General features: G+C 33.1%; 1 protein-coding gene across 1 annotated transcript; it reads left to right on the forward strand.

The window, feature by feature from the left end:
• The first annotated feature begins 9346 nt into the window (after positions 1-9346).
• Positions 9347-11695, forward strand: LOC111995808 (protein SPEAR3). Its single transcript, XM_024027748.2, has 5 exons — positions 9347-9835; positions 9960-10079; positions 10955-11022; positions 11164-11248; positions 11366-11695. Exons 1-5 carry the CDS (start codon positions 9614-9616, stop codon positions 11480-11482), a joined length of 612 nt encoding a protein of 203 aa, XP_023883516.2. The 5' UTR covers positions 9347-9613; the 3' UTR covers positions 11483-11695.
• The last annotated feature ends 8089 nt before the right edge of the window (positions 11696-19784 follow it).

Below are 19784 nucleotides of genomic sequence, written 5' to 3' on the forward strand. Positions count from 1 at the left end.
ATGAAGTTATATAAAATTACATTATATATTTGGCCACATGCATGTAAGCAAGTCTTTTAATAATTTATTAAAAAATGAAATGCATTGCTTTGCTGGGTATATGAAAAGCAAATCCAAAAAGATTCATGAACACAATAAGGAAATTCTTAAGATTCATGCAAGCATCGGTGGTGGAGTGGAACTAAACTAAAGTAGTCAATTCGATCACCATGGAGGAATATGACATCATCACTACTTGCAGTATTCTCTAGATTACCATAATGTTCCACAAAAAAAAAAAAAAAAAAAAAAACTTTGTCAATAAAGGTAACTTTATAGTTAGATACTCACTTTATTCCCAGTGCCAAAACTTCTGAATAAGTTGGTAAGGTTGAAGGCAATTCAAACCTTGCTGCTTCTACCTTAAGGGCTCAACCTAACTTGCAAGTTTGACTGTGAGGTATTCATGAATTTGAGAAAGAGTCATGTCAACGTGACATAATTTAGTAAGTTTAATTTTATTATCAAATTTTTTATTGTTTTGGAATAATGAATCACGAATTCAACCATATATAAGATATTTTATTACTTGAATTAAGTGGAACCCACAAACATGATAGAGTTGAAATTGTTATATTAGTTGGAGACTCTAATTAATTGTATATAAAACTAATTAAGGTCCCTCCCTCCTTGGTGGGTGGATAATTAGACAGCTCTAAATAATATGATTGAACAGACAAGAGTATAACAAATGATGATACAATGCACATCATTGGTATTTAAAAATTGGTGATTAAGGTAATCGATCTCAATATATCATACTGGATCTCTAAATTAATGATGAACAATATCATATAAATCATATCCAAGATAGATCATAGGAGCACTGGGATGTTGGTTTTGTGAAAGGTTATTTTAAAGGGAGCAGTAGACAGAGAGGACCATTTGCATTAATAGTACCACATTTCCAAGTCACAGGTGGGGTCCCAAAAGGTTTCTTATAAGAGTTCCATATCTAATAAAAGAGGCCAAGTGTTGAATTCTGTAGCATCTCCACACGTGGGTCAGGACCTCTCTTTGTACCTTCCAAGGTCCCATTCCAGTTGTAACGATACCTATTATGCAATTGCAAATCCACAAACACTCTTGCACTTTTATATTATGTATTATGTATAGTATAGTTTACAAGAAAATCTCCCTCCTTAATTAGCTTGGACTTGAATCATGGCTATTATTTTTTTGGCCGTGCAACTGCAACGCTAGCCAAATAGATCTAGGAATCCATAATCTTCTTTTAACTTACTCATGCACTTTACTTCAACTTGGGGTCTAGGTCACCACTTAAAGAATTTCCTCTTCTACTCTACATAACCACATCATCCAACCACCGCAAAGCTGTTTACCATGCTCTACATAAAAAATAGCTTTCCACACATGCTTATATTGTGGCTGCATTCTTCCTATCAAGACTTTTATTTTTTTCCTATTATCAAACCCTTTTTTTTTTTCTTTTTATAAATTGATATTATCAAACTTTGTAATATTGATATTTAGTATAAAATTATCATAGAAGACGGTCTCGTGAGACATCTTTCTCATACCATACATAAGTAATACATGGTGGGAGAGAGATGCCTCATTAAATATGTGTTTCAAATAACTGGAAGGTTTGGAATTCAATCCATAAGAGTCTTCAAGAGGGTTTGTATTAAGGACAGAGTCAAGATTTTGTATTTGGGGAGCCAAAACATGAAACAAAATAAATTTCACCTTTCATGAATAAGAAATATACATTTCACAAAAAAAATTGTAACTCAATTGGCATCTAATGATTTTTTCATGGAGACGTTTAAGATTCAAATCTCACCTTCCCCCAATGTTGAAACCATCGAATTATCCAATATATATAAATACACACACACACACACATTTCAACTCTTTTGAATCCCAAAAATTATACATGATTGATTCTATAATAAATTTTGTTGCAATTTCTCTCTCAATATACAAAATCAAATAGTCTATTAAAAAATCATCTTTTAATTTGTTGCGATGCCTAGTCTTAACAATATTCATGATTCGAAAAGTTAAAAAGCAATGCTAGGATACTGCATAAGTTTTACAAATGAATATGTCACTAATTATAGAAAGGTAATTCAAATATGTATGTATTCGTTGCTATAAATGGCATCAATTACATTAATTGTCAAGTTAGCTTGTAAACCTTTAATTTTGTAGTAGCTTTAGCCTTTTTCAAAGTCAAATTTTGTAACTAGTTTTCACATTATCTATAAATCCAATAAGAAAGATCTCTCTCTCTCTCTCTCTCTCTCTCTCTATATATATATATATATAATTATAATTTATCTAATTAAGAACCAATTGGACTAGTCAAGTTATAAATAAATAAATAAATAAATACCCATTCACAAGAAAAATTCATAACTACTTAGCCTCATTCAACAATATGTCTAACATTCTTCTAATGTGTTTCCAAGTATAAAAGTAACTAAAAAAAAAAAGTTCACTAGCGAATTGTTTAGGAGTATTCATACAGAAAAACGACAACTTCCATATCTCAAAATTTTAAACTTTGGATCACAAACAACAAGCAACTAGGCAATCAAACACAGTCATTTGAGGTGGGAAAAACTAATTAATAATTTGAATAAAAAAAAAGTCAAATAAGTTGACAAACATGTTAATATTAGTAACACTTATAAATTCTTTACATAAAAATGATTTTTTTTTTAAATTTATTATTTATTTTAGGACCCCAAATACTGGAATGGGATAGACGACCACCATGACCATTTATTTATAAGGGGCCCTGGCTCCCCTTGTTAAACATATAGCTCCATCCCTGGTTTGCATGGTTATTCTTATCATTTGATGAAGAGAGAAATGAACAAATTTACCCCTAGAGCTATTTCTGCAATTGAGTATTGTTCTCTAATTTCGTTCTTTATCATACAATGATAATAGATTGCTGAGATCAAGAATAATATTGCTCCCTCGAAACCCTTACTTTTTTGCTAATGATTAAATTATAGACCTCCCATTTTATAGACGAAGAAATTAGGGGATGACAATTTGGCCCGCCCCGCTTAACCTGCCCCTCCCCACTTCGCCCGCATGGGTTTTCCCCACCCCGCAAAGGTGGTGGGGCGGGGATGGGTTTAGACTTTTTAGACCCGCCCTGCCCCAACCCGCCCGCTCCACATTACTAAGGATTATAATTGTAAATTTTTCATACTCCTAAAACCCTACTATTTATACAAACGTATCAATATTAACTTATTTTATTCTACCTAATGTGATTCTCTACCTTTATTCTGTTATATTATACTATGAGCTCTTTTTTTTTTTTTTTTTNTCAAGTTATAAATAAATAAATAAATAAATACCCATTCACAAGAAAAATTCATAACTACTTAGCCTCATTCAACAATATGTCTAACATTCTTCTAATGTGTTTCCAAGTATAAAAGTAACTAAAAAAAAAAAGTTCACTAGCGAATTGTTTAGGAGTATTCATACAGAAAAACGACAACTTCCATATCTCAAAATTTTAAACTTTGGATCACAAACAACAAGCAACTAGGCAATCAAACACAGTCATTTGAGGTGGGAAAAACTAATTAATAATTTGAATAAAAAAAAAGTCAAATAAGTTGACAAACATGTTAATATTAGTAACACTTATAAATTCTTTACATAAAAATGATTTTTTTTTTAAATTTATTATTTATTTTAGGACCCCAAATACTGGAATGGGATAGACGACCACCATGACCATTTATTTATAAGGGGCCCTGGCTCCCCTTGTTAAACATATAGCTCCATCCCTGGTTTGCATGGTTATTCTTATCATTTGATGAAGAGAGAAATGAACAAATTTACCCCTAGAGCTATTTCTGCAATTGAGTATTGTTCTCTAATTTCGTTCTTTATCATACAATGATAATAGATTGCTGAGATCAAGAATAATATTGCTCCCTCGAAACCCTTACTTTTTTGCTAATGATTAAATTATAGACCTCCCATTTTATAGACGAAGAAATTAGGGGATGACAATTTGGCCCGCCCCGCTTAACCTGCCCCTCCCCACTTCGCCCGCATGGGTTTTCCCCACCCCGCAAAGGTGGTGGGGCGGGGATGGGTTTAGACTTTTTAGACCCGCCCTGCCCCAACCCGCCCGCTCCACATTACTAAGGATTATAATTGTAAATTTTTCATACTCCTAAAACCCTACTATTTATACAAACGTATCAATATTAACTTATTTTATTCTACCTAATGTGATTCTCTACCTTTATTCTGTTATATGTTATACTATGAGCTTTTTTTTTTTTTTTTTTTTTTTTTTTTTTTTTTTGGTGATTGTCTTGTTAAACGCTTGGATATATTATTCAATTTTTTCTAAAAATTGATTTGATTTGATGGGATAATTTAGTTGAAATTTCAAGTAGATTTTTATTAATAAAATAGGTTTCATTAAAAAATTGTACTAATTGTAGAACAAATTAACAAAAAGTAGAGTTTTATTGGGTGGGATGGGGCTTCGTGGGGCCCCAAGGGGTGGGGATGGGATGAAAAAGTTTTCCCCGTCATGTGGGCAGGGCGGGAATGGGACAAGATAAAACGATGTGGGGGCGGGGACGAATACCCCATCTTTCGGCCCCGCCCGCCCCATTGCCATCCCTAGAAGAAATACTATTCATGAAGAGAAATTTAATCTTTTATTTATTTTTGCCAAGTTCCTTTCCTTTCCTACTAAATAGCATTTTCCATGTCATAATTATAACTAGGAGAGCAACAAAAGTCATCATTATAGGAGTAAAGCTTAAATCATACATTAACTGATTGTTAAAAATTTTATTCCTAAAATAATCCTTAAAAAATCTTAATTCCTAAAATAACCTATCCAATGTTTTAATTTGCAATGTAACATATCCATATATATGCACTGAAACATTGGAAAAATTATTTTGTTTCTCTTGGTTTATTATGCCTTCATATAGATTGGTCTCATATGCAAGATTTAAAACTATACTCCTGTTTCATTTTATATGAGAGGAATGTGTAATATATTAAGTGCACTAAATAATTTCATAGAAAACTAATTCAATTTATATTTGCTACTTATACTTTGTTTGTTTGGACAAAAATCTTTTCTTTTCTTTTCTTTTTTCCTTCAAGAAAAACATTTTCTACTTTTTTATTTTTATTTTTTATGTTTGTACACTGGAAAACACAAGTTAACAAAAAAAAAAAAAAGTTTTCCATGGTTAACGGAAAAGAAGCCTAATTAATATAGCAATTTTAATTGCAGAAAGTATTTTCTAAAATGCTTCATATTCAACCAACTATCATAAATAAACTACAAATCACAGAAAACTCTCATAATAATAACATTTCTCTCTCTATTAACTGACCGTTGCCTCTCATTTTCTGGTGATTGACCAACTATTGGCTTTCATTGGTTAATAGTGTCCTTTCTCCCAAATGACATTTTTTCCCTCCTCAAATGAGTTACCTTCCTACTTATTTTGTCCCTTATATTCTAAATTTGGGGTCTAATTTCACATTTAAGCCTCCGAAATGAAGTGAGTATTGAAAATATTTGCTAATTTAGGGTTTCTTTTCATGAATGAAAGCTTTTGTTCATGTATTTTTGGAATTATAGGAAATATAAATGATATTTTATACGAACCAAATAATGGAAATATTTTCAAACTCATTTTTAGGATTCAAACCATACACTAATAAGTAAATTTTTCTAGAAAATGAGTAATTTAATTTCTAAAAAAATATTTTGCATCTAAACAAACAGAGTGTAAATAGAAACTTGTGGTTTAGAAATTAGAAGAAGAAGGTAAAGCAAAGAAATATTTTTGCATTTGAATGTGATTAAAATTTAAAAATTAAAAAAAGAAAGTGATTTCAAAAGGTACGGAATTATTAAAAGGTTAGTGAATTTAAAGATGAGATCACATTGGAACAGATGTTACATATATTGGATAAACTTTTATCAAGAATCTTGGAGGATTCTTTTATTTATCATCATCATTAATATTTGAACTCCAAAAAGTTTGAGACACTAGGTCCCTTCTTAACCTTAACCATTACTAATTGGTTACGAGTCCCCGTGTACCGTATAAAGAATATATTAATATTGGGAATCTTATATAATATGGGATATTGAGAGGGAGATTTGGATTTGGATTTGGAATTGAGACTGGTTTGCTCTGGCTCCTCTTCATAAACACAAAAGACAGCGTATTCCAAGGGATTATTTTGCTTTGCAAATCGTGTGGAGTAATGCACCCTGTAAGTTTGCATGTGCCCACAAATCTACAGTGGATATCATATATTCTCTCCACTTTCTTTTGTCTTTCTTTCTTTCTCTAACACTATTATAATATTATTACCAACTCCATCACTCATCAAATCACACCAAATCAACATAATCCCTTGTTTTCTCACTCCTTTATTGTTATTATTATGAACATATATCTTTTTTTTTTTAAAAAAAAAAAAAAACTATCTCTAGGGTTAAATATTGTACATGTATATATATATATTGAATTGAACCCATGCATTTACTCTCTCAAAAAAAAAAAAAAAAAACCCATGCATTTACATTTGTACTAGGCATTCATGGCGCCGCACGTTTCTTAATTGTAATGAAAATCTTTAATATTTAAATCATCAATATAAACATAGTTGTTTGTAGAAGGAAAATATGGCTAATTAAAAGTCTCTCTATATAAGAATATTCGCACGTCAGCGTATGTGTATGTATGTACCTGACTTATAATACACGCATGGCGTAATACAGCAGCAGCCTATTCTGGCAAATACATTGTTTTGGTCATAATAATAATAACGAGAAAAACAACCCATTTTTTCCTGAATCATCTGATTCACGACATGAGTATTATATTATATAATATAATGTGTTGTTAAAACAAAATCATGAAAATGATAGTTTTAATCCTAATTAAGTATAGTAGACTATTTATATTTATTTTTTCACAATGAGGTTTGCTGCATCAACCATCGGCAATTGAATAAATTTTAAGGACCTGGCTGTTTGCACACCACAAGAATAACAAAATGACCAAGTGTCCGATTTGAAGGACGCAACGTGTTTTCTGAATATTTAATTTTTGGATGTTAGTTATAATATATTTATATATATATATAATCTGTTTCAAACACCTAATATTTTGAAAAAGAGTGATGGAACACTAAATTATTTAATCACGAAATTTAAGGATTGGCTTCTCTACTTTGACTAATGAGAAAAACCCATACCTCATTGACTTTTTTAGCTTGTGATCGATGTTGTAAAACTCGAAACAAATTTCCTTTTATTTTTAATTATGTGCAATTGTACTAGAATATATTTGAGATTCATGATATGTGTTTAATTAGCCAATATTATTATTATTATTACTATTATTATTATTATTATTGTGCAAAATCGATCGATGTGCACAACAAATGGGGTAGCCACACTTTAAATCTCTTTTGAGTTTTGAGTGGACGACAAAGTTAGGCAGCAATTCAAGTTTATGAACCTATACTATAGGCTATGAAAACAACAACCTAGTAAGTTTAAAAGCAAACAAAATGTTATAATTATTTCCCATATAGTGAATTTTACCTTTCCATTTATTTAATATATCTTGCTCCCAATTACCCAACAAATAAATTTGAAGGGATTGGTGGGGGCTTTTTGGTAATTGCAGGAGTTCACATGTCTGTTTAAGAGATTGGACGATTCTCATTTCTCACTTTCCACCACATAACTACTCATATAACATGACCCACAAATCATGCGGGAAACAGCTCAATTAGATTTGGTCCCTATATTGCAATTTAAGTATAACGTTAACTTAAGTTCCTCAATTTAACGTGACCCTTTTAGTCAAATTCCACCATATTTAGCATTATCTTTTTCAATGTTAAATTTTTATACATACTACTTAGACTATGTTTGGTAATAGTTTTTATTTTCTATTTTTAAAAACTTATTTTTGAAAATATGAAGAAAAAACAATTTTCTTGTATTTTTGAAATAAAAAAACATGTTTAGTTAGTTGAAATTTAAAATATAGTTTTTTGAAAAAGAAAATAGAAAATACTAAAATAAGTTGTTATTATGATTTTCGAATGCTAACTCATTAATTGAGACAGATTCATTAAATTAAATGCGAGTTTTTGTTGACTTTTGAAAATTAGAAACTAAAAACAACATTTTGCATATTTTCAATTTCCTTTACAAATTGAGTTTTGAGAACAGTTTTTGTTTTCTGTCAATTTTAGGTTGCCAAAAAAGTTTTTTAATCTCAAAAATGGAAAATTATTTTTAGTAACAAAAAATAAGGGAAAAAAACAGTTACCAAACATACTTTTAAATTCCAGGACTCAACTCTTTTAGCAAAAGTATAATTATTTACCCAATAAATGCAGTTTTAAGATAACTTTGTACGTAGAAGAAATTAAATAAATCAAGATTCTTTGTATCTTTTGATGTAATTCTGAATTTCTCTACATCTCCACAAGGCAATTAATTCAGCAATGAAGCTGCAATTTCAAAATCTATTTCTAAATCCCTAGTGAGAATCTGATTTTTTTTTTTTCCCTTCTTCTTCTTCTTCTTTTGAGAAAATAGTTTGATCGAATATGATTTGGTCTTATACCTTTATAATGCTTGATAACGTATTGTTCTTAGCTTTCCTTTCTTTAATTAGTTGAGCGCAGAATTACAGCTAATTAATAAATGCTCGGTAGGTTTTATTCAGCTGAGGCCAATTAATCATGAGAGTGGGGCATGATTAAGGGAAATGTAATTGATGTAAAGAAAAGAAAAAGATGATCATGATAACCTAAAATGATAGGGCAACAAACACCTTAAATGTCTTTCCTAGGAGACTAATTAATGTTAAAACAGAGAGCCACCCTTACCCTTCCTAAAGGGTGTTACAAACCCTTCAAATTTGACCAGAACTTTGCATGTATAGATGTAATGTGGGCACTTAATTAAACAATGAGCAATGCCGTACCCCAAAAAAAAAAAAAAAAAAAAAATTACATTAGAAGATTTGAAAAGATTATGTAATGGTGCCACTGACGCGCCCAGGTGGCACGTGGAATAATTGTTGTTCTTTTCCTTTAGAATAGTTGTTAATAAATAACCCATCAAATATTTTTTAGCAATTTTAAAATCAGAGACAATCGCTTTCAAGTGGAAGTCTCCAAAGTCCATATCTAATGGAAATAAAATTAAAGATAAAATAAAGAAAATGGAAATGAATTGATATATATTATTATAATCAATATATAGAAGTTCTCAAAATGAGGCAAAAGAGAAGGGAGAGAAAGAAAAGAAGCATAAAATCTAAGTATATATAACATTAAAATCTATACACAATCTGATCCAGCGATGCAATAATTAGTAGGGTGCAAACATCTTTTAAAAGCGCCACTGGAGATCTCTGATCTCTCAACACCTTCTTATTCCCAGAAAAGTTTTCAGTAAGAGCAAGTTTGGGATTTGCAAAAAGGGACTCTCTCTCTCTCTCTCTCTATTATTTCTCTGATACATCACAGAAAAAGAGAGATGGGTAGCAGTTATTTTGGAGAGCCAAATATGGGAAATGAAAGAGGAAGTGGGTCTTCTTCCTCATCAAGGAAAAGCAAGAAGAACAATTCAGACAAGCCTAAACAGCCACAAAGAGGTCTTGGAGTTGCTCAATTAGAGAAGATCAGATTACATGGCCAAATGGGTTGTGCTACATACCACCCCTCTCTTCATGGCCCATATCCCACTAATTTCAACAATGTAATAATCATCTATCTCTCTCTCTCTTGTCTCGTTGCTTTGACTACTATGGTTGTTTACTGAAGTTTATTTGGATCTGTAAGAATTTTTTACTTATGGAGTTATGGTTTTGTTGACCATGCAGCAAGAGGATATGAGAATGCAATCTGCAACTTATTCTTCAATACCATCATCATCGTCTTTTTCTTATTCATCCTCATCATCATCATCCTCAACTTCTTATGGTTTCCACCCCAACATCTCGGTATGTGCAACTCTTGCTTTTAGACACTCCTACAAAATAAGGTTTTTACGTATATAATTACTACAATTTTGTATTTTGTTGAAGGCCCATCATATGCACACACTCCTACTTTTGTTTTTTGTTTTTTGAAAATCAAATGAATACAACAATGAAGAGAGAGGGATTTTAACAAATATTAAAAATGCAAAAAATCCGAGTTGAACTATGAAACTCTTAGCACACATGCATACATACATATACATAAATTTGTCATTTTTCATCTTTCAATACTTGGTGACTGTTCTTGCATAATGAATCTATGAAAGTGGGGGAAATATTCAGCTCACAGAAGAATTTTGGAGGAATCTGTATTGATATATGTTTATGAAGTCATGTCAGTCATAATTGTCACCCGTACATCATGCTTGTGATTGAGATAATTTTGAACAATTCCAACAAATCTTCTTTTTGAATTTGACATAAACTCCTTTTGCATTTGGAAATTTGTCCATTCTTTGCAAGTTTTTTTTTTTTTTTTTTTTTTTTTTTTTTTTTTTTTTTTTTTTTTTTTTTTAACTTGCTGATTAAGCACTAACCCTAAATATCCTTGAATGAAATATGTAACCGGATTTTCTCACATCATTACTATTATGTATAGAAGAATGTTTTTTTTTTTTTTTTGGAGAAGAATGTAATTATAATGAGGATAGATTGTCAAACAAGTATTTAATTTAATCATTACTGTCACCAGTAACAAGTTCTAAACCGTTCTAGAAGCTTCACTGGGAGAGAAATTTATTGAATTCATTCCATATAAGTTGATTTTTCTTTTGGCTGAAACAATGTTGGAAATTTTTTTAGGCTTCTAAATTTGCTAAAATTTCCTTTTAGTACAGATGGGGCTAGGCGAATACGAAAGAACAAATATCAGATATGGTGATTCCCTACCTGCTACAACAGCAAGGTACTACAATAATTGAGCTTTCCTAATTGATAAGCAAGAGCCACATGTGCTTTACTACATTGTGTTTCAACTTTTAAATTCTTGGAAGTTTATACCTGACCATGCTGTGTTTATATCAATATGTACTGAAATCCCTTGCAGATGGGACCCCAGCAGTGCAACCTTAGAGACTCAACATTTTGAGCAGCCAAGCATGACTAGACACCTTCTAAATCTACCAGTAGAGGTTGTTATAAATTTTCTCAAATACAATACTTAAATATTCTGAAAAAAATCTAGCACTTAATTAAAGATCCTGTATATTGATACCAATTATCTATTTCTTTTACGATTAATCTTACAGGACTCACAGCATATAAACAGCAAGAAACATAGGAGTAATTCGAGGGGCTCAAGCAGTCAGAATTCTGATTCAAGCGACAATCAGGAACTAGATTTGGAGCTCAGACTGTCACTTTAATCAGCAATTATCTGCCACTCAATTGCATGGCTTCTCAATCCTAATTAAATTGCAAAATGGCACACAGAGTTGGCAAGACAATGTAACTTGTTAGAGGTATCACTGGGTGTGACTCGTGTAATGAAAGGTAGATTGACTTTCTGTACAAGACAATGAAAATTTTCTCCTTGTTCATGAATTGTCAAAGAAATGAGAAAGTCATTATTCTCTCTATTTCTTGTTTTTATTAGCACACAGCATTTAACAGTGCTGAAGATTTCCTTCAATGAGACTTTTATATGATTCCATGGTTTGAAGAATGGTATATAATTTTACTCCTGTTGTTCAATAGTATAACTTTATTAAAGAAGACATAAAAGAAAGTCAAGAATAGACATGTCAAGGACACTTATAAACCTAGTATTAGTGGAGATCAATTTTCCTTTTTATGCAGGTGAGGGGAAATGTCTGGAGGTCTCTCCAAACTTGAGTACTTAATATGTGAATGGATTTCTAGCATTAAGTGAAATTCACCGCGTATACAATAAGATACTATGTGCAAATGCCTTAGAATATGGAAAATGCTACTCAAATCAAGAGCCATAAAGAATAGGGTAGTAAAACCATGTTTTCAACTAATTAAGATTGCAAACCCTAATGAAATTTGATTAAAAATCATTCAATTGAACTGGAAAAATTGCAGTTGGTCAAGAAGAACCCGACAGTGATGGGTTAATCTCAGTGGCATGTTAGCACATACATTTATTTGCTTAAATAGTCTAAGATAGATTTGAACCCCCACAAAATGTGGTTAATCGTCCATCAATGCCTTAGAAGAAAATTCCACTTAGGAATAGATTTCCTACACTCAATTGTTTGAAGTATGAAGTACAAGCAAGATTCTTTCGAACTAAGTTCCCTTGAGGTGAAGCTATATACCATTGCCTAGCATCAGCTTTCATGAAGGCCATTTACACACAAAAGTTGTTGGCTAACAGTTAACTCTTAAGAACTTATTCATGATAGTATTCCTGTTTCCAAATGTATGTGAGCTATATTGGATTTGCTACATTAAGATCAACACTAGTAAATAAATTTGAATTCAAACCATATGACCATGATGCTTAATTACTAGGGTTATTGGTCAAAAGTAAGTTACAAAATATTGCTTGACAATTAAATTGTAATGATGCTGTTTGTATGTTCATGAATATGTGCTGAATAACCAGTGTGGATGCAATAGTGTGATGCTGTTTCATACCAAACATGTGCTTCAAAATGACCTATATGAACATAATCCAGCAAAAATGCCTAAAGAAGTTATGTTGTTTGCTTTATGTTTTGCGCAGTGTCATTAAGAAAAGAAATTTAATTAAAACAGTCATTGAGAATGTCATTTATCACATGTTACAAGCAGTCTACTTAGGGCTACTCATTTAACCTGAATCACTCGAGAAATGCTATAGAATCCACGACCCTTTCTTTCAAATCAGTGAGGACCTTTCTTTTTCCCTTGAGTGTCTCCAAAGGTGTGGGGGAGAGGTAAACAAATCAATGAAGTTTTATAGTATGTTTTTGGAGAGACCTTGCAAAAGTTATAAAATTAATTAAACAAAAAGGTTTTTGAGTGAGAATGAAGAAACATACTTGATCTGATCCTAATTTTGTACTGGCCCCAATCTCAACGCCCTTTGTCGTTACCATGAGAATAGCTGGTATCGTAGGAAAGCTTGATGTGTTTGCCTGCTTTGGTAACAGTAAAAATTAGATAAATATACATTCTTAAAGTTGATTACTTTAGTATGCAGAGTTAATAAAGCTATGAGAATGGCTGAAACGAGTAATGCAAATGATGGTAAAACAGCTGGATCAATGTCAATCAATGAAAAGATTAGTCGAGACAAAAATAGCTCATTGGGAGTATCCTTCAGATTAAAGTAAAGGGACAAATTAATTAGCAAGTATTTTTTTATTCATCAACTCCTATAAAACTATATGCTATTTGTGGGAACCATTTAACGAGGGCGTGTTATATTCTTTCTAGGTGCAACATATAAGAGACCAAATTGATACCATGCCAAAACTAAACAGTATCGTTTGGCCACTTGCATGTGTACGCACTACACTACACTACACTACACACGCACGTACTCGCTCTCCTACATGGGAAATTTAGTATAATGTGAATTTATTCTTGGCCCAAAAGCAATTTCATGTCATATGAGGTTTCTTAAATGAGAAGGGATAGGATTTTGTACCATCTGATAAGGCATGCGCATGAATGAACCCCAAAAAGTTTAAACTCTTTATGAATGACGTAATAATGCATTTCAATAGTACATAGACATCCACATCCACATACTGAATTCCTAATGTTTTTACTCGTTAGTAAGAAACGTGATGAGGGCTAAATAGAAATATGAATTTCTTTAATAAAATGTGAGAGAGTTAATTGCACAAACTCAAGTTGTGTAGACCACAAGTTTTATGGCTAATGTTGGTTTTAACCTAATTTGCCAATTACAAGCCCAAACAATTAACATTAGCATGTATGGATAAACATAAAATTAAATACAACTACATAAAATCGCACTCACAACACACAAAAGTGTTGACATAGAGAGAAACTCAAGTGCCTGGCGGGAAAACCTCTTAGAGGCGTCACAACACTAAAAAATCCACTAGAGAAAACAGTTATAGTACATCTTACATACAAAGCCCTCCAAGCTAAGAATTAACAATGTATTCGAGCCTTCCAAAATCTTGCTAGCAACTGACTCCTCAAGTCCTTTCCCTCCTCTAGTCACCAAATTCTCAACTAAGCTCCAATTACAAACTCCAAGTCTCCTTGACAATTCTAGGTTGCTCCAATGATTCCCAAACTCCAATCAAAACCAAAACTCTAAAGGTTGATTTGTGTGTGATAGATTTGATCTCCTCTCAAGAATTTGACAATTGCTAATGGGAGAAAGTAAAGAGATTGGCAAGGGTTTTAGCTCTAAGGTTTATGAGTTATCTCTAACTCTTCAAATGAGAATTGGATGCATAAAATCCTAAGAAATTGGGTCTTAATAGGGAGGCTAGTGGGCTGAAACTAGGAGTGTCAATGTTTAACACAACCCGCAAATACGACACAAATACGATACGAGGTTTTACTAGTTAGGGTTGTGCCTTAGTGGTTTTGGGTTATAAACGAGTCAACCCAAAAATGACACAATAAGAAACATGTCATAAGTGGATCAACTCGCATGTGCTACAATTAACACGCCAATTTATTTGTATCAGCCTAAAATGACCCATTTAACATAACAAATAAATATTCATTCTGTTTTCAAATTTTCAAATACCTTTTATATCCAACTTATATTTTAAACTTGAAAAGAAAATAAGAGAGACATAAGTTATGTGGATGTTATATGATGAACCAATAAATTCTCGTCATCCAAAGGAGCCTTTGGATGAGCAAAGCACCATAAAAGAGAATTTAATGCTTGAGCCATTACACACGGACGAACACGTAGACATGACCGTTAGTGGGGTATTCAAATCACCTCATAAAATCACCAGAAGCGTTACAAGAAGGCATTTAAGCCTCCATTGAAAGCCTCCAATGGCTAGAAAGGCAAAGACCTATATAAATCACCTTATAACCCAAATAAAGGTACGTACACACATCATAACACTTTCAATTATTACCATTTTATCTCTCTTAATGCCTGACTTTATCATTAGAGGCTCATTAGCTGGCACCATGTCGATGATCTTTTAGAGAGAAACACCACTATTGTTCTGGTGCATGAATTATGGTCATTTTGAACAATTCCCATCTGGACAAACCTATCAACTGACGAATTGGTTTCATCATAATATTTTTGTTAAATTATGTTATTTTGAATTTGGGTTAAAGTGAATGCATTTCTTTTGGACAATGTGTTTTAAGTATTTGACATTAATTATTATTAAATTTTAAATTTTATGCTTAATAGGTATTTTGATGTTATGAGTTTGTATTAAATTTTTTCTTTATTAAATTTATAACAAAATTAAACAGAATTTATTTGAAGTGGGTTAAACGGATTGAATTTGTATCAACCCAACCTGTTTAATATTAAGCAAGTTGAAATGGGCTATATCACATTCTTGTTAACCCAACAAGACTTGTTTATTAAGTGTGTTAAGTAGGTCGATCATGTCGTGTCAACCCATTTCGTTAACAAGTTATTTTAAGGTTGAAAGGTCATGATACAATTATTAAATGGGTCAAGTTTGGATTGGTCATTTAGCCAAATACCCTGAATTGACACCCCTAGTTGAAACTACAGTGAGTTTTGCCTGTGTTCCCAAACTCACGTTTAAGTCTAGAGTCTTTTTAGGGTTTTTTCACGGAATAGCCAAGGGGGAGATTGTAAAGTTGTGATTTACAACTATGTGTTTTGTTGGCTTTTATTCCGTGCCAAATTTGATTGTAATTTCTATCAATGTTTATACCCTGTATTTGTTGTGGGAATTGTTGTAAGGGGTGTGTGATAGAGAGTGTGTGAAGACTCAAGCAAGTTGGAAGCTGATGGAATCCCGGGTATCTCGACTAAGCTTCCCGCGAAGTGAGCATGTGCCCTGCACATGCTGGAATGCGAAGAGTCATGACAGATGGAGACAGCTGTTCTCGCGAGTATCTCGCGGGTAAGGCCTTCCCGCGAGACACCCGCGAGACATGCTGTTCTGCCAGCCTGTACTGACTGACTCACACATTTTGCACCTATCCTATATAAACCCCATTACCCACAAATGTTGAGGAATGCTTCAGAGAGAAAACCCTAGCCAAACACATTTGTAATTAGAGATTGTCATCCCCACCTTTCTCTATACACTTGCTTGTGGTATCTCCTCAACCCTTCCCTCTCCATTTCCACACCATTGAGAGGTTGATAGCCCAAACACTTACCACACCTTTGGAGAGTGTTGTGTGACTTTTGGTGCTGCTGGGAAGCATTGGAAGAAGCCTGGAATGGCAGATGCAACATGGAGCTTGTTGCGGGATCCGGATAACTAAGACAAGACACGGTTCCGAGAAGCCTTGTTGGAGTAGGAGCTTGGAGGGCTTAGGTACATCGGGTAGATTAGGCTTGGAGGGTCTCTTGCTTACTCATGTATCCCAACTGATTGTCTAGTGGATCGATTTCCGCTTTGAGGGCGGCGGAGAGTTTTTTGCCGAGTTCTTCGGTTTCCTCTTCGAAACACGCTTGGTGTTTTCTGTGTTTGCATCTCTCTTCCCTACTCTTTTATATTCCATTATACTGCTGTGTTGTTTAGTTTATGGATTAGAGTAGCTATATTGTTCATCCGCTCGCTTTTACACTATTCCGCACTTTATATTAAAGTTGTGTAAAATCTATCGAGCCGTAATTATAATCGGGGTCTAAACAGCTCTTGTGTTCTTCAACACGTTTTCGAGCTACAATTATTTTCCTAATGACTTGTCATTTGAATAATAAATCTCACAATTGTATTTGCATGAACTCTTAATCCTGAGAGAATAATGGACCTGATATGAGGTGTAGGTTGCTTTGATATATCAGGAGTGAAATCTATAGTAATGGTCAAAACCTCAGTATGTTGGGTAGCCACATTTTGTGTTGAGGACATGTATTCTCAAGATGGAATTCATAGTCTCTTAACGGAGATATAAAGTATTCCCTTGAGATAAGTTTAATGAGTTTGTTATTCAGAGAGTTAGGCCTAACCACTTTATAAGACTAAAATAATATTATGAGAATTGGATTTCATAAATTATATGAATAACATTAAAGATTAAACGGTACTCAAGGATTAAGATGTAGTAATTTACAAAGTGACACTCTATATTAATGACTTTGTATTACTAGAATATTTTATGAAGGGGTTGCATGTATAATAAAGTCTTGGGATATAATTTATAGATAAGGCCTAGAGTGCAACTATATTTATATAGTGGTATTAAATATAGTTAATGGTAACTTTGGACTTGTCAAGAGTGAAGAAAAGCCCAAAACCCATTGGAGCTAGTGTTTTATTGGTCTTTTGGTCCTACTCCAAGCCACACACTTAGGCCAATTGGAAAGGCCTAAAAGACCACCCAATTAGATAATTGGTTAGATAAAAAGGAAAAACGTACAGAATTTTCTGTGTGTGAAAACATCATTGAAAGGTGGTGTGTAGAGAGTGTAAGTGACTCTTTAGATTTTCCTTTAGTAACCAATTGAGAGTCCACACTTCTTGGGCGTTTGTGGAATTGGAGTGAAGATTAAAAGTATTCCTAAGTGCTTCAATCTTTGGTTTTGAAATTCACGCTTCAAGGTACCTCTCTTGTTCACAAATTCTGAAATTTACTTAACGCATGTTATCAATTTCGAACGATGTAAATCCATTAATTTTCTGCTGCGTACATACTTATTTCCATCAAATGTACAGAGCTGGAGCATTCGATTGTATCGTAGATCTTGGAGATTAGCATTAAGATGTAAGACTACAATTTCTGATATGAACACTTGTTGATAAACTGTATGTGTTAGCATGTGTTAAATTGAAGTGTTAATTGCTTAAGCTTTACATCAAGATTCATTTGATTAGCGCTTTGAGGGTCTCTTGCTAACCCATGTATTCCAATCTGATTGAATCTTTCGACGTCGAGTAATCGAGTATAATACAGCAGGCAGTTATTTGTTCGAGGGCAGATCGTCGATGAAGAAAAATTAGTTTGTGTTTTCACATACAGCTATGTCTAATTAGATTATGCGTTTATAAACTTTCTTTGAAAAATCTGTGTTGAGATCTATGGTTGCATCTCCTGCCCATATTGGTTAAGAGTATTAAGCATCTTGTATACTGCTGTCTCTTACGAGGTTTGATTATGGAGCTAAGTTAAATTTAAAGATGTGAATGTGTTTTACTGACACATGCTTCGCGGATTCTGGTGATTCACATTGATTTAGGCACTTAGTGATGACTAAGTGTAATGTAACCCCAGATGCATTATTGCTTAGAGGCTGATGAAATGATTATTTTGTTGGAGATCCTAAGATTAATAGAATTCTTGCCTAATCGTGTTGGTTGCCTCCCGAGGAACATTATTGCGATTGGGCGTTGCATTATTATATTATGGTTTTATTAAGGTTCATACTATATGTTTATATCTAAATAATAATGTCAATTTATTATTATATTCATGTTTGATTGTTTTCAAATTTAGAATATGGCATTCATTTAGCCCACTTGTTACTATTCTTAATCAAAACAAACTTGACTGATCAACTATGTTGACTGGAAAAGAAATTTGGATATAGTTCTTACTGCTAAAGAGCACAAATATGTGTTTACTACAACTAGGAATGGCAATAGGTCGAGTTTGGGCTAGTTTTTTGATACTCGGACCCGACCCGCAGGTCCTCCCTGTTACTCGAACCCGGCCCGTTTAATAAACGGGTCTTTTTTTTAGCCCAAACTCGGCCCATCGGGTCTCCATAGGCCTTGCGGGCCCCATCCAACCGCTTTTGGGCCTATTCCGTGGCAACCCAATCCAACCCAATCTTATTAAAAAAAAAAAAAAAAACCCAAACACAAACCAAACACAAATCAATCAACATTGTTATCAGTTAAATCCTTAAATACCCAAAAAAAAAAAAAAAAAAACTATTGAGAGAGGAACAAAAATCCATTTATCATTTATGGATAGATTTTTACATATTAAATCCTCAGGAAAAAAAAAAAAAAAAAAAAACTCAGACCACTAGATCTCTCTCCGATCTAACAATCATGGCCTCCTCTGTGACAAAAACAGCAACCAGCACGAGATTCTGCAAGTTCTCCTTTCAGAAACAAAACCAATGATGCTGTTCAACAAGTCACACGTGAGATGGAAGAAAATCCATGGAGAACTGAGGGTGAGGATGAGATGTGAGTGTTTGAACTTGATTTCTGACTTTGAGAGTCTTGGTGGAGCTGATTAAAGAGTGAGAGTCAATGAGGGAGGCGGTTGAGTTGAAAGAGAAAGGAGAGAGACGGTTGAGTTGAGAGAAAAAGGAGAGAAATGAGTTTTAGGTTAGGGTTATGAGATATATATATATATATATGTAGGTTTTTTTGTAATTTTATATTTAAGCTAACCGGGTCGGGTTAGGTTCGGTTTTTGCCAAAACCCGAACCTAACCTAGACTTGTTTTTTTTTTTTTTTTTTTTTTTTTTTTTTTTTTTTTTTTTAAAAAAAACCCAAACCCGACCCTATTCTTTATTGGACTGGGTAAAACTCGACCCGTTAGGGTTGGGCTAGACCGAGTACTCATGGGTCGGG

The sequence above is a fragment of the Quercus suber genome, unplaced genomic scaffold, assembly GCF_002906115.3.
Source record: "Quercus suber isolate HL8 unplaced genomic scaffold, Cork oak 2.0 scaffold_263, whole genome shotgun sequence".
In the NCBI taxonomy this organism is placed as follows: domain Eukaryota; kingdom Viridiplantae; phylum Streptophyta; class Magnoliopsida; order Fagales; family Fagaceae; genus Quercus; species Quercus suber.

Excerpts from the sequence above, each read along its gene's own strand:
- LOC111995808 (XM_024027748.2), top strand. The coding sequence starts at position 9,614 with ATGGGTAGCAGTTATTTTGGAGAGCCAAATATGGGAAATGAAAGAGGA. Across the intron at positions 10,080-10,954 it reads GTTTCCACCCCAACATCTCG|ATGGGGCTAGGCGAATACGA; the intron begins GTATGTGCAACT and ends CTTTTAGTACAG. Across the intron at positions 11,023-11,163 it reads CTACCTGCTACAACAGCAAG|ATGGGACCCCAGCAGTGCAA; the intron begins GTACTACAATAA and ends AATCCCTTGCAG.